The sequence below is a fragment of the Oncorhynchus kisutch genome, unplaced genomic scaffold (genome assembly GCF_002021735.2).
Source record: "Oncorhynchus kisutch isolate 150728-3 unplaced genomic scaffold, Okis_V2 Okis02a-Okis13b_hom, whole genome shotgun sequence".
Lineage (NCBI taxonomy): Eukaryota > Metazoa > Chordata > Actinopteri > Salmoniformes > Salmonidae > Oncorhynchus > Oncorhynchus kisutch.
The window spans coordinates 11187970-11203570 of NW_022261979.1; the positions used below are offsets into that span (position 1 = coordinate 11187970).

The window sequence follows — 15601 nt, forward strand, 5'->3', positions numbered from 1 at the left end:
AACACAAGCATTTCTGTTGGGGCTAGGAACAAAAGCATTTCTGTTGGAGCTAGGAACACAAGCATTTCTGTTGGGGCTAGGAACACAAACATTTCTATTGGATCTAGGAACAAAAGCATTTCTGTTGGAGCTAGGAACACAAGCATTTCTGTTGGGGCTAGGAACACAAGCATTTCTGTTGGGGCTAGGAACACAAGCATTTCTGTTGGGGCTAGGAACACAAGCATTTCTGTTGGGGCTAGGAACACAAGCATTTCTGTTGGGGCTAGGAACAAAAGCATTTCTGTTGGGGCTAGGAACACAAGCATTTCTGTTGGGGCTAGGCACACAAGCATTTCTGTTGGGGCTAGGCACACAAGCATTTCTGTTGGGGCTAGGAACACAAGCATTTCTGTTGGGGCTAGGCACACAAGCATTTCTGTTGGGGCTAGGAACACAAGCATTTCTGTTGGGGCTAGGAACAAAAGCATTTCTGTTGGGGCTAGGCACACAAGCATTTCTGTTGGGGCTAGGAACACAAGCATTTCTGTTGGAGCTAGGAACACAAGCATTTCTGTTGGGGCTAGGCACACAAGCATTTCTATTGGGGCTAGGCACACAAGCATTTCTATTGGGGCTAGGAACACAAGCATTTCTATTGGGGCTAGGCACACAAGCATTTCTATTGGGGCTAGGAACAAGCATTTCTGTTGGGGCTAGGAACACAAGCATTTCTGTTGGGGCTAGGAACACAAGCATTTCTGTTGGGGCTAGGAACACAAGCATTTCTGTTGGGGCTAGGAACACAAGCATTTCTGTTGGGGCTAGGAACACAAGCATTTCTATTGGAGCTAGGAACACAAGCATTTCTATTGGAGCTAGGAACACAAGCATTTCTGTTGGGGCTAGGAACAAAAGCATTTCTGTTGGGGCTAGGAACAAAATCATTTCTGTTGGGGCTAGGAACAAAAGCATTTCTGTTGGGGCTCGGAACACAAGCATTTCTATTGGGGCTAGGAACACAAGCATTTCTGTTGGGGCTAGGCACACAAGCATTTCTGTTGGGGCTAGGAACACAAGCATTTCTGTTGGGGCTAGGAACACAAGCATTTCTATTGAAGCTAGGAACACAAGCATTTCTGTTGGGGCTAGGAACAAAATCATTTCTGTTGGAGGCACGAACACAAGCATTTCTGTTGGGGCTAGGAACAAAAGCATTTCTGTTGGGGCTAGGATCAAAAGCATTTCTATTGGAGCTAGGAACAAAAGCATTTCTATTGGAGCTAGGAACACAAACATTTCTATTGGATCTAGGAACAAAAGCATTTCTGTTGGGGCTAGGAACAAAATAATTTCTGTTGGGGCTAGGCACACAAGCATTTCTGTTGGGGCTAGGAACACAAGCATTTCTGTTGGAGCTCGGAACACAAGCATTTCTATTGGAGCTCGGAACACAAGCATTTCTGTTGGAGCTCGGAACACAAGCATTTCTGTTGGAGCTCGGAACACAAGCATTTCTGTTGGAGCTAGGAACACAAGCATTTCTGTTGGGGCTAGGAACACAAGCATTTCTGTTGGGGCTAGGAACACAAGCATTTCTGTTGGGGCTAGGAACACAAGCATTTCTGTTGGGGCTAGGAACACAAGCATTTCTGTTGGAGCTAGGAACACAAGCATTTCTATTGGGGCTAGGAACACAAGCATTTCTGTTGGAGCTAGGAACACAAGCATTTCTGTTGGGGCTAGGAACAAAAGCATTTCTGTTGGGGCTAGGAACACAAGCATTTCTATTGGGGCTAGGAACACAAGCATTTCTGTTGGGGCTAGGAACACAAGCATTTCTGTTGGGGCTAGGAACACAAGCATTTCTATTGGGGCTAGGAACAAAAGCATTTCTGTTGGGGCTAGGAACAAAAGCATTTCTGTTGGGGCTAGGAACAAAAGCATTTCTGTTGGGGCTAGGCACACAAGCATTTCTGTTGGGGCTAGGAACAAAAGCATTTCTGTTGGGGCTAGGCACACAAGCATTTCTGTTGGGGCTAGGCACACAAGCATTTCTGTTGGGGCTAGGAACACAAGCATTTCTGTTGGGGCTAGGCACACAAGCATTTCTGTTGGGGCTAGGAACACAAGCATTTCTGTTGGGGCTAGGAACAAAAGCATTTCTGTTGGGGCTAGGCACACAAGCATTTCTGTTGGGGCTAGGAACACAAGCATTTCTGTTGGAGCTAGGAACACAAGCATTTCTGTTGGGGCTAGGCACACAAGCATTTCTATTGGGGCTAGGCACACAAGCATTTCTATTGGGGCTAGGAACACAAGCATTTCTATTGGGGCTAGGCACACAAGCATTTCTATTGGGGCTAGGAACACAAGCATTTCTGTTGGGGCTAGGAACACAAGCATTTCTGTTGGGGCTAGGAACACAAGCATTTCTGTTGGGGCTAGGAACACAAGCATTTCTGTTGGGGCTAGGAACACAAGCATTTCTGTTGGGGCTAGGAACACAAGCATTTCTATTGGAGCTAGGAACACAAGCATTTCTATTGGAGCTAGGAACACAAGCATTTCTGTTGGGGCTAGGAACAAAAGCATTTCTGTTGGGGCTAGGAACAAAATCATTTCTGTTGGGGCTAGGAACAAAAGCATTTCTGTTGGGGCTCGGAACACAAGCATTTCTATTGGGGCTAGGAACACAAGCATTTCTGTTGGGGCTAGGCACACAAGCATTTCTGTTGGGGCTAGGAACACAAGCATTTCTGTTGGGGCTAGGAACACAAGCATTTCTATTGAAGCTAGGAACACAAGCATTTCTGTTGGGGCTAGGAACAAAATCATTTATGTTGGAGGCACGAACACAAGCATTTCTGTTGGGGCTAGGAACAAAAGCATTTCTGTTGGGGCTAGGATCAAAAGCATTTCTATTGGAGCTAGGAACAAAAGCATTTCTATTGGAGCTAGGAACACAAACATTTCTATTGGATCTAGGAACAAAAGCATTTCTGTTGGGGCTAGGAACAAAATAATTTCTGTTGGGGCTAGGCACACAAGCATTTCTGTTGGGGCTAGGAACACAAGCATTTCTGTTGGAGCTCGGAACACAAGCATTTCTATTGGAGCTCGGAACACAAGCATTTCTGTTGGAGCTCGGAACACAAGCATTTCTGTTGGAGCTCGGAACACAAGCATTTCTGTTGGAGCTAGGAACACAAGCATTTCTGTTGGGGCTAGGAACACAAGCATTTCTGTTGGGGCTAGGAACACAAGCATTTCTGTTGGGGCTAGGAACACAAGCATTTCTGTTGGGGCTAGGAACACAAGCATTTCTGTTGGAGCTAGGAACACAAGCATTTCTATTGGGGCTAGGAACACAAGCATTTCTGTTGGAGCTAGGAACACAAGCATTTCTGTTGGGGCTAGGAACAAAAGCATTTCTGTTGGGGCTAGGAACACAAGCATTTCTATTGGGGCTAGGAACACAAGCATTTCTGTTGGGGCTAGGAACACAAGCATTTCTGTTTGGGCTAGGAACACAAGCATTTCTATTGGGGCTAGGAACAAAAGCATTTCTGTTGGGGCTCGGAACACAAGCATTTCTATTGGGGCTAGGAACACAAGCATTTCTGTTGCGGCTAGGAACACAAGCATTTCTGTTGGGGCTCGGAACACAAGCATTTCTATTGGGGCTAGGAGCACAAGCATTTCTGTTGGGGCTAGGAACACAAGCATTTCTGTTGGGGCTAGGAACACAAGCATTTCTGTTGGGGCTAGGAACACAAGCATTTCTGTTGGGGCTCGGAACACAAGCATTTCTGTTGGGGCTAGGAACAAAAGCATTTCTGTTGGGGCTAGAAACACAAGCATTTCTATTGGGGCTAGGAACAAAAGCATTTCTGTTGGGGCTAGGAACACAAGCATTTCTATTGGGGCTAGGAACAAAAGCATTTCTGTTGGGGCTAGGAACAAAAGCATTTCTGTTGGAGCTCGGAACAGAAGCATTTCTGTTGGGGCTAGGAACACAAGCATTTCTGTTGGGGCTAGGAACACAAGCATTTCTGTTGGGGCTAGGAACACAAGCATTTCTGTTGGGGCTAGGCACACAAGCATTTCTGTTGGGGCTAGGAACACAAGCATTTCTGTTGGGGCTAGGAACACAAGCATTTCTGTTGGGGCTAGGAACACAAACATTTCTGTTGGGGCTAGGAACACAAACATTTCTGTTGGGGCTAGGAACACAAGCATTTCTGTTGGGGCTAGGAACACAAGCATTTCTGTTGGGGCTAGGAACACAAGCATTTCTGTTGGGGCTAGGAACACAAGCATTTCTGTTGGGGCTAGGAACACAAGCATTTCTGTTGGGGCTAGGAACACAAGCATTTCTGTTGGGGCTAGGAACACAAGCATTTCTGTTGGGGCTAGGAACACAAGCATTTCTGTTGGGGCTAGGAACACAAGCATTTCTATTGGATCTAGGAACACAAGCATTTCTGTTGGGGCTAGGAACACAAGCATTTCTGTTGGGGCTAGGAACACAAGCATTTCTATTGGGGCTAGGCACACAAGCATTTCTGTTGGGGCTAGGAACACAAGCATTTCTGTTGGGGCTAGGAACACAAGCATTTCTATTGGGGCTCGGAACACAAGCATTTCTGTTGGGGCTAGGAACACAAGCATTTCTGTTGGAGCTCGGAACACAAGCATTTCTGTTGGGGCTAGGCACACAAGCATTTCTGTTGGAGCTAGGAACAAAAGCATTTCTGTTGGAGCTAGGAACACAAGCATTTCTGTTGGGGCTAGGCACACAAGCATTTCTGTTGGGGCTCGGAACAAAAGCATTTCTATTGGGGCTAGGAACACAAGCATTTCTGTTGGGGCTAGGCACACAAGCATTTCTGTTGGGGCTAGGAACACAAGCATTTCTGTTGGGGCTAGGAACAAAAGCATTTCTGTTGGGGCTCGGAACACAAGCATTTCTGTTGGGGCTAGGAACACAAACATTTCTGTTGGGGCTAGGAACACAAACATTTCTGTTGGGGCTAGGAACACAAGCATTTCTGTTGGGGCTAGGAACACAAGCATTTCTGTTGGGGCTAGGAACACAAGCATTTCTGTTGGGGCTAGGAACACAAGCATTTCTGTTGGGGCTAGGCACACAAACATTTCGCTACACCCTCAATACCATCTGCTAAATACGTGTATGTGACCAATAACATTTCATTTCATTTGATTTTTAAAAAGGCATTATCCTAATTTCCTACTCCACGCTCGTCCCTCAACTACATCAGGGCAGGTGGCTTGTTGCGCTATCTGACGTGACAACAGCGTATTAAGTTAACGGCTGAGTCCAATGAGTGCCAGTAGCATGGTGAACAGAGAGATGATGTCCAGGTACAGGTTGAGAGCAGCAAAGATGTACTCCTCTGGTGAAATGCTGTATTTGTGGTTCCCGCCCAGTATGAGCTGAGTGTCCATCACCAGGTACTGGAGAGATATATATATATATATACACACACATACACCATAATTTGCAAATACATTTATTAAAAATCCTACAATGTGATTTTCTGGATTTTTTTTCTCATTTTGTCTGTCATAGTTGAAGTGTACCTATGATGAAAATTACAGGCCTCTCTCATCTTTTTAAGTGGGAGAACTTGCACAATTGGTGGCTGACTAAATACTTTTTTGCCCCACTGTATATATATATATATATATATATATATATATATATATATGCACACATATACACGGATCAGTTGTTATATTACGACCCCAGAAAATACATATTACTGTGTAGGTTGTTTCTGACTGCTTACAGAATGAGTCATACACAGCTTTCTTTCATGTTAAAAACCCCCACATGGGCGACCATTCCTAAGCTTCTTAAAGATTGTGTATAAAGGACTATATACACTTTTATTGAGATGTCAGTGAACGTGTATTGCTTGGTGGTATGAAGGTGCCTGAAAGGACTAGCTTTCTTAACAACCCTAGCCAATGAAAGGACTAGTTTTCTTAACAACCCTAGCCAATGAAAGGACTAGCTTTCTTAACAACCCTAGCCAATGAAAGGACTAGCTTTCTTAACAACCCTAGCCAATGAAAGGACTAGCTAGAGGAAGAATGTTACTTACCAAAGAAAATAGCAAGGTTCCCAGGCAAGCGTACACAATGTACACATACTATGGATTAAAAACACAAGACTAAGTTAGTTCCTGAACAAGTGTATTTCTAAAACTGAAACATGGTTAATGTTCTTTAATCTCCATTACAAGTACACAAGATAAAATACTGTTGTTTTAAAAAGGGGCAATCTGAGATGAGTACATCCATTTTCGGGCCAGTCAATGCATCCATAGCCTATGAATTTGAGAGTAGTTACATTTGTCCAGACACATTCTTCAGCTGTTTACCAAAATAGTGGCGTGGAAGACATTGTTACTGTTTAAATAGCAAATTGCCCCTTTTTAAATATTTTGTACATACTGGTATAACCTGTGAAATGACTGTTGACTTACCTGGGATCGCATGATTCCACACAACAATGCAAAGGATATGAGAGTCCAACAGAACACCCACAAGCCCCCACTGGCTAAGGTGAAGTCCCACTATAACAGAAATGAGGAAAGATGGTACACTGCTAGTAAGCTACATTTAGCAGACACTCTTAATCTGAGCCACTTAGTCAGTGCATTTAACTAAGATACACTAAAAATGATCTGTCTTTTATCCAAATCTCATCATATAACTCACTCTGTCCACTTCATCAGCAAACTGTCGAAATCATGAACTGTCAAAATCACGAACTGTCGAAATCACGAACTGTCGAAATCACGAACTGTCGAAATCACGAACTGTCGAAATCACGAACTGTCGAAATCACGAACTGTTGAAATCACGAACTGTCGAACTGTCGAAATCACAAACTGTCGAACTGTCGAAATCATGAACTGTCAAAATCACGAACTGTCGAAATCACGAACTGTCGAAATCACGAACTGTCGAAATCACGAACTGTTGAAATCACGAACTGTCGAACTGTCGAAATCACAAACTGTCGAACTGTCGAAATCACAAACTGTCGAACTGTTGAAATCATAAACTGTCTAAATCACGAACTGTCTAAATCACGAACTGTCTAAATCACGAACTGTCTAAATCACGAACTGTTGAAATCATGCTCAAAACCAGCTTGGGATAGTTTGCTATGTCACCGTTTTTGTGACAAAATCATGGTTGAAAATGCAGGAAACCCATTTAACTTAGATCGTTTTGTCTGGTACATGGAAACCCATTTAACTTAGATCGTTTTGTCTGGTACATGGAAACCCATTTAACTTAGATCGTTTTGTCTGGTACATGGAAACCCATTTAACTTAGATCGTTTTGTCTGGTACATGGAAACCCATTTAACTTAGATCGTTTTGTCCGGTACATGGAAACTTAACCGCAAAACTTTTTTTAGCGTGCCATACCTCATCACACTCAGCCTGCAATTGCATTTCCTTGAATCCTCGCGTCCTCTCTCCTCGCCTCCTTCTCAAAACCCATTGGATGAAAAGGTCAGAGCTCCCTCTCTTCTGACCTTTTCATCCAATGGGTTTTGAGAAGGAGGAACCTCAGGACCTTGTCATCCTATAGGTTTTGAGAAGGAGGCGAGGAGAGAGGATGTGACGAATCAAGGAAATGCTTTTGAGATTCTCCCCATTTTGAAGTAGTAATTTTGAATTCCATTCAGGTCATCAGGAGGCGTCAGCCAATGATTTAAACTCCTCAGCAAACATTCTATAACTGCAGGTGGCAGTAAATCACCAACCTGGCTTTTACCTGTTCAGACTGTACACACTGCAGCACAGTAGATGGTGTTATGCAGTGTGTTATTGTTTCTTCATAGATTACCACTCACAAGTTGAAGGAGAGGAAACGGATTACTTTAAAATGGAAGATAGCCACTAAGGGGCGCTGCCCGTGCTTTCACAGAACACGGTCATTTACAAGGATTTCAGGTGTGCCGTCTTTCTACATCTATGGAGAGAGACATACTCTGGACTGCATGGCGAAGACACTCAGAGCCAGGGAGACCAGTGCTGTGGCGCCCACAGCCCACATAACAGCTTCCGCCTCATAGAACCTGCAACACAAACCAAACTCTCATCTATCACTGAAAAAGGGTTGCAACGCTTCTGTAACTTCCCACCAAATTCCCGAGGCTTTTACAGAAGTCCTGGTTGGACAATGCCCCCGGAATTGGGAGGGAATAAGAATGAAAGAAGGAATTCTCCAACAATGATTTCTGGAAAAATTGACATTTTTTAGGAAAGTTACCGGAGTTTTTCAACACTACATCTATTAGTCAGGTATCCCTACAAACCTCCATGGAGGATTGGTTTAGACATAAGCTCATACTGCGGACCTCCATGGAGGATTGGTTTAGACATAAGCTCATACTGCCGACCTCCATGGAGGATTGGTTTAGACATAAGCTCATACTGCCGACCTCCATGGAGGATTGGTTTAGACATAAGCTCATACTGCCGACCTCCATGGAGGATTGGTTTAGACATAAGCTCATACTGCCGACCTCCATGGAGGATTGGTTTAGACATAAGCTCATACTGCCAACCTCCATGGAGGATTGGTTTAGACATAAGCTCATACTGCCGACCTCCATGGAGGATTGGTTTAGACATAAGCTCATACTGCCGACCTCCATGGAGGATTGGTTTAGACATAAGCTCATACTGCCAACCTCCATGGAGGATTGGTTTAGACATAAGCTCATACTGCCGACCTCCATGGAGGATTGGTTTAGACATAAGCTCATACTGCCAACCTCCATGGAGGATTGGTTTAGACATGAGCTCATACTGCCAACCTCCATGGAGGATTGGTTTAGACATAAGCTCATACTGCCAACCTGCCGTGTGCATAACTAACATGCTGGATGGTAAAGGATTGAGTCTATCCATCAGAGAGCAAGTACATCAGGGTCCCTCCAGAGGCATACAGTACTCACACAGTCACAGAGCCCAGCAGTAGACCTTCTGCAGTGGTCTACACAGAAAAACAACACAAAGGTCAGACGATACAACCAACGTGTGAAACGTTTATGGATGCCTTCTTGGAATCGATACTTACAAACAGGCCCAAGGCCAGGAAATTGGAATCGATACTTACAAACAGGCCCAAGGCCAGGAAATTGAGCGGGACCTTCCGACGTACATTGACACAACAGGACAAGGAAATGATGATGACAAGCACCACTGCTCTGTTCAGGAAACAACGGTACAATATATTAATATAATATGGTACAATCACAGCGCTCAATATAAAGGTCTTCGTGTGCGGGGTTCATTTGTCCGTTGTTTAGATGTCAGGGCCGGTGTTCATAAAGTGACTCAGAGTAGGAGTGCTGATTTGGCATCAGGTCCAATGTCCATGTCATGGCATTTAAGATGATTTGTGAGAGACAATTTACCTATTTACCTGATTTATTTTATATTAATTGTTAACCATTAATATTTAACTAATAGTAAGACATTTCTGTCCTGCTAGTGTCTCAGTTTTTATGGTCTCCACTCTAGCTTCCTGCAGCTAATCTGGGAGTATGGTCACTAGAGATGGCTTGAGCTGACAAAATTAGTTAAAAAACTGCATTACCTAGACAAGATTGTGTTTTACTAGAGATAGCTTAGGAGCAGAACAATCCCTCACTGTCTCAAAATCATCCTTCCATCTGGGAAACTAAGCCAGGGTGGGGTTAAGACAACAACCCTGTGCAGATAACGACCGGATGAACCCAGAGTGGCTTATGATGCTCCTTGGTCTACATGGGAGGGGTTGAACCAACCATGACTAAGCATTCTTAGTGTCAGTCGTATAAAGAACTCTGCATTTGTATAAAGGTTAGGTTACTCGGTTCAACACTCAAGGGTGTTTGGTCGACCAGCCTCATTATTGCAATAATTAATCGATATTGAACAAAAGATGATTGTTTGAAGAAATGACAAAGTTTTCTCTCATTAGATTAGAATATTCCACAACATGATCTAAAAGACCCAATCAGATCCTAGATCAGCACTCCTTCTGTGGGAAGGTTTCTGAATACTGGCCCAGGAGTAAAAGCAGAGAGATTCTGTAGGATTCAGTGGACGTCGTGACATTTACTTACATCATGCAGGAAGAAAACCAGTAGGTCTTCATAGACCAGAGCCTCAGAGCCTCCCTACGATTACAGAAGACAACTCATCTCTTTGTTTTATACACTTCTTAATTAAAGTGTTGAAGTTTTATAGTTGGGTAACACTTAAAGTGTTGAAGTTTTAAAGTGTTAAAGTGTTGAAATGTTGAAGTGTTAATTAAAGAGTTAATTAAAGAGTTGACGTTTTATAGTGTTAAAGTGTTAAAGTGTTGAAATGTTGAAGCGTTAATTAAAGTGTTGACGTTTTATAGTTGGGTAACACTTAAAGTGTTGAAGTGTTGAAGTCTTAAAGTCTTAAAGTGTTGAAGTCTTAAAGTGTGGAAGTCTTAATGTTAAGTAACACAAAGTGTTGAAGTGTTAATTAAAGTGTTGAAGTTTTATAGTTGGGTAACACTTAAAGTGTTGAAGTTTTAAAGTGTTAACGTGTTGAAGTGTTAATTAAAGAGTTGAAGTTTTATAGTGTTAAAGTGTTAAAGTGTTGAAATGTTGAAGCGTTAATTAAAGTGTTGAAGTTTTATAGTTGGGTAACACTTAAAGTGTTGAAGTGTTGAAGTCTTAAAGTCTTAAAGTGTTGAAGTCTTAAAGTCTTAATGTTAAGTAACACAAAGTGTTGAAGTGTTAATTAAAGTGTTGAAGTTTTATAGTCGGGTAACACTTAAAGTGTTGAAGTTTTATAGTCGGGTAACACTTAAAAGTGCCTCACCAATACAGAAAGGCACAGATGATCCCAAAGGTGACGAGAAGCTGAATCATCAGAGTCAGGTACACCTTCTTTATAAAGCCTGTGGAAACAAATCACTTAACAGTCACTAGGTGTTTACTGTGGGCCCACTGAGTCAGGTATACCTTAACCAGGTGTTTACAGTGGGCCCACTGAGTCAGGTATACCTTAACCAGGTGTTTACTGTGGGCCCACTGAGTCAGGTATACCTTAACCAGGTGTTTACAGTGGGCCCACTGAGTCAGGTTTACCTTAACCAGGTGTTTACAGTGGGCCCACTGAGTCAGGTATACCTTAACCAGGTGTTTACTGTGGGCCCACTGAGTCAGGTATACCTTAACCAGGTGTTTACAGTGGTCCCACTGAGTCAGGTACACCTTCTTTATAAAGCCTGTGGAAACAAATCACTTAACCAGGTGTTTACAGTGGGCCCACTGAGTCAGGTACACCTTCTTTATAAAGCCTGTGGAAACAAATCACTTAACAGTCACCAGGTGTTTACTGTGGGCCCACTGAGTCAGGTATACCTTCTTTATAAAGCCTGTGGAAACAAATCACTTAACAGTCACCAGGTGTTTACTGTGGGCCCACTGAGTCAGGTATACCTTAACCAGGTGTTTACAGTGGGCCCACTGAGTCAGGTACACCTTCTTTATAAAGCCTGTGGAAACAAATCACTTAACAGTCACCAGGTGTTTACTGTGGGCCCACTGAGTCAGGTATACCTTCTTTATAAAGCCTGTGGAAACAAATCACTTAACAGTCACCAGGTGTTTACTGTGGGCCCACTGAGTCAGGTATACCTTAACCAGGTGTTTACAGTGGGCCCACTGAGTCAGGTTTACCTTAACCAGGTGTTTACAGTGGGCCCACTGAGTCAGGTATACCTTAACCAGGTGTTTACAGTGGGCCCACTGAGTCAGGTATACCTTAACCAGGTGTTTACAGTGGGCCCACTGAGTCAGGTATACCTTAACCAGGTGTTTACTGTGGGCCCACTGAGTCAGGTATACCTTAACCAGGTGTTTACTGTGGGCCCACTGAGTCAGGTATACCTTAACCAGGTGTTTACAGTGGGCCCACTGAGTCAGGTTTACCTTAACCAGGTGTTTACAGTGGGCCCACTGAGTCAGGTATACCTTAACCAGGTGTTTACTGTGGGCCCACTGAGTCAGGTATACCTTAACCAGGTGTTTACAGTGGTCCCACTGAGTCAGGTACACCTTCTTTATAAAGCCTGTGGAAACAAATCACTTAACCAGGTGTTTACAGTGGGCCCACTGAGTCAGGTACACCTTCTTTATAAAGCCTGTGGAAACAAATCACTTAACAGTCACCAGGTGTTTACTGTGGGCCCACTGAGTCAGGTATACCTTCTTTATAAAGCCTGTGGAAACAAATCACTTAACAGTCACCAGGTGTTTACTGTGGGCCCACTGAGTCAGGTATACCTTAACCAGGTGTTTACAGTGGGCCCACTGAGTCAGGTACACCTTCTTTATAAAGCCTGTGGAAACAAATCACTTAACAGTCACCAGGTGTTTACTGTGGGCCCACTGAGTCAGGTATACCTTCTTTATAAAGCCTGTGGAAACAAATCACTTAACAGTCACCAGGTGTTTACTGTGGGCCCACTGAGTCAGGTATACCTTAACCAGGTGTTTACAGTGGGCCCACTGAGTCAGGTTTACCTTAACCAGGTGTTTACAGTGGGCCCACTGAGTCAGGTATACCTTAACCAGGTGTTTACAGTGGGCCCACTGAGTCAGGTACACCTTCTTTATAAAGCCTGTGGAAACAAATCACTTAACCAGGTGTTTACAGTGGGCCCACTGAGTCAGGTACACCTTCTTTATAAAGCCTGTGGAAACAAATCACTTAACAGTCACCAGGTGTTTACTGTGGGCCCACTGAGTCAGGTATACCTTAACCAGGTGTTTACAGTGGGCCCACTGAGTCAGGTATACTGTGGGCCCACTGAGTCAGGTTTACATTAACCAGGTGTTTACTGGGGGCCCACTGAGTCAGGTATACCTTAACCAGGTGTTTACAGTGGGCCCACTGAGTCAGGTATACCTTAACCAGGTGTTTACAGTGGGCCCACTGAGTCAGGTATACCTTAACCAGGTGTTTACAGTGGGCCCACTGAGTCAGGTTTACCTTAACCAGGTGTTTACAGTGGGCCCACTGAGTCAGGTATACCTTAACCAGGTGTTTACAGTGGGCCCACTGAGTCAGGTATACCTTAACCAGGTGTTTACAGTGGGCCCACTGAGTCAGGTATACCTTAACCAGGTGTTTACAGTGGACCCACTGAGTCAGGTATACCTTAACCAGGTGTTTACTGTGGGCCCACTGAGTCAGGTATACCTTAACCAGGTGTTTACAGTGGGCCCACTGAGTCAGGTATACCTTAACCAGGTGTTTACAGTGGGCCCACTGAGTCAGGTATACCTTAACCAGGTGGCCCACTGAGTCAGGTACACCTTAACCAGGTGTTTACAGTGGGCCCACTGAGTCAGGTATACCTTAACCAGGTGTTTACAGTGGGCCCACTGAGTCAGGTATACCTTAACCAGGTGGCCCACTGAGTCAGGTACACCTTAACCAGGTGTTTACTGTGGGCCCACTGAGTCAGGTATACGTTAACCAGGTGTTTACAGTGGGCCCACTGAGTCAGGTATACCTTAACCAGGTGTTTACAGTGGGCCCACTGAGTCAGGTATACCTTAACCAGGTGTTTACTGTGGGCCCACTGAGTCAGGTATACCTTAACCAGGTGTTTACAGTGCGCCCACTGAGTCAGGTATACCTTAACCAGATGTTTACAGTGGACCCACTGAGTCAGGTATACCTTAACCAGGTGTTTACAGTGGGCCCACTGAGTCAGGTTTACCTTAACCAGGTGTTTACAGTGGGCCCACTGAGTCAGGTATACCTTAACCAGGTGTTTACAGTGGGCCCACCGAGTCAGGTATACATTAACCAGGTGGCCCACTGGTTAACTTCAGACCAATAAGACGGAGCTGCTTTCACCACAAAGCTTGTTTATTCAATGGGTTGCTGATCTAGGATCAGGTTTACCCTGTCCATACAATCTTATTAATTGTGATCTTAAAGGGAAAACTGATCCTAAATCAGCACTCCTACTAGAAGAGGATTGATGCGGGCTCCAGATCATCATGATACAAGGACACCGACGACCCCTCCCCCCCAAAAAAACCTGTGTCTGAGTCTCAAATGGCCCCCTATTCCCTATGTAGTGCACTACTTTTCAACAGAACCCTATGGGCGCTGGTCAAAAGTAGGCGACTCCATAGCAAAATTAGGGTACCATTTCAGACGTAGGCACTGACTAACCTCTTCTTATGGCTTTGTCATCAAAGCAGCCGGTGTCCTCCAGCTCGGTGGAATAGTCAGGTGGTAGTGGAGCAGCCCATTGTTGTTGTTGGTCCTCGGGATGACCCTGACCCATGTCGTTATACTGACCCGCTGGAGAGACCACCGCTATGTTGCCAGGGCCAACGTTCAGACCGTAGTGGGGAGAACTGTAGTTCTGTCGGCCATAGGTGTTCTGTTGGCCATAGGTGTTCTGTTGGCCATAGGTGTTCTGTGGACCATAGGTGTTCTGTGGACCATAGGTGTTCTGTGGACCATAGGTGTTCTGTTGACCATAGGTGTTCTGTTGGTCATAGGTGTTCTGTTGACCATAGGTGTTCTGTTGGTCATAGGTGTTCTGTCGGCCATAGGTGTTCTGTTGACCATAGGTGTTCTGTTGGCCATAGGTGTTCTGTTGGTCATAGGTGTTCTGTTGGCCATAGGTGTTCTGTTGACCATCGTCCTGAGAGTAGGGCGGTGGGAGTTGGACTTCACTGCTTCTTTTCGATTGATCCATGTTACCCTCCTAAAAGATTTCCGTCAGGTAATAAGTCCTAATCATTCACACACAGAGAAATATACCTGTATCATTAACCAGGAAATAAACCCTCCTCTTCCTTTCACTGTCCTGACAGACACAAGATCCTGTTGAATACTCCGTGAAATGGAGAGAAAAGCACTAGTAATTGCAATAAAAATGACAAACTATAAAAATATAAAATATATTCATATTTCATCTAAAAAAATAGAAATATATTTGTAAATAATATAGGTAAAATCCAACTCTAAAATCCTCCTCTGCCATTGTGGAATAACCCACGACTGTCTATAGGGAATCTTTATTTAACTAAGTCAGTTACTGACAATACATCACACGTGTAACATACAACAGCAGTCGGAGTAACAAATCCTTTATTAAACATATCTGATTGTCTTATAATTCTACCCTCAGATCTACTCACCTCTTCCACAGCGCTCCGGTCTGTCTCTTCCTGTAACAGTCCCTCCAGGGCAAAGTCTACCTGTAATCAGTTGGGCTGCATCCCAAACGGACATCTATTCATCCTAATCCCTATGTGCTGCACTACTATATAGGGAATAAGTTACCGTTTTGGGGACGGAAACCGTGGTTTTCCCACAGAGACTGGACTTTCAGCTAAATTATACATCTTTAAGGAAAAGGTTAAGATTAGGAGTTAGTTTAAAGGGTTAAGGTTAGGAGTTAGTTTAAAGGGTTAAGGTTAGGAGTTAGTTTAAAGGGTTAAGGTTAGGAGTTAGTTTAAAAGGTTAAGGTTAGGAGTTAGTTTAAAGGGTTAAGGTTA

General features: G+C 44.0%; 1 protein-coding gene across 1 annotated transcript; it reads right to left on the reverse strand.

Moving 5' to 3' along the window:
• Positions 1 to 5021: 5021 nt before the first annotated feature.
• LOC109883817 (protein lifeguard 2-like) lies at positions 5022 to 15292 on the reverse strand. The gene is made up of 10 exons (XM_031811754.1): positions 15242 to 15292; positions 14262 to 14833; positions 10884 to 10962; positions 10151 to 10204; positions 9157 to 9247; positions 8996 to 9033; positions 8023 to 8110; positions 6498 to 6587; positions 6114 to 6161; positions 5022 to 5460 (listed from the first exon to the last, which is right to left on the reverse strand). The coding sequence occupies exons 2-10, from the start codon at positions 14794 to 14796 to the stop codon at positions 5311 to 5313; spliced, it is 1173 nt and encodes a 390-aa protein (XP_031667614.1). The 5' UTR covers positions 14797 to 14833; positions 15242 to 15292; the 3' UTR covers positions 5022 to 5310.
• Positions 15293 to 15601: the final 309 nt, after the last annotated feature.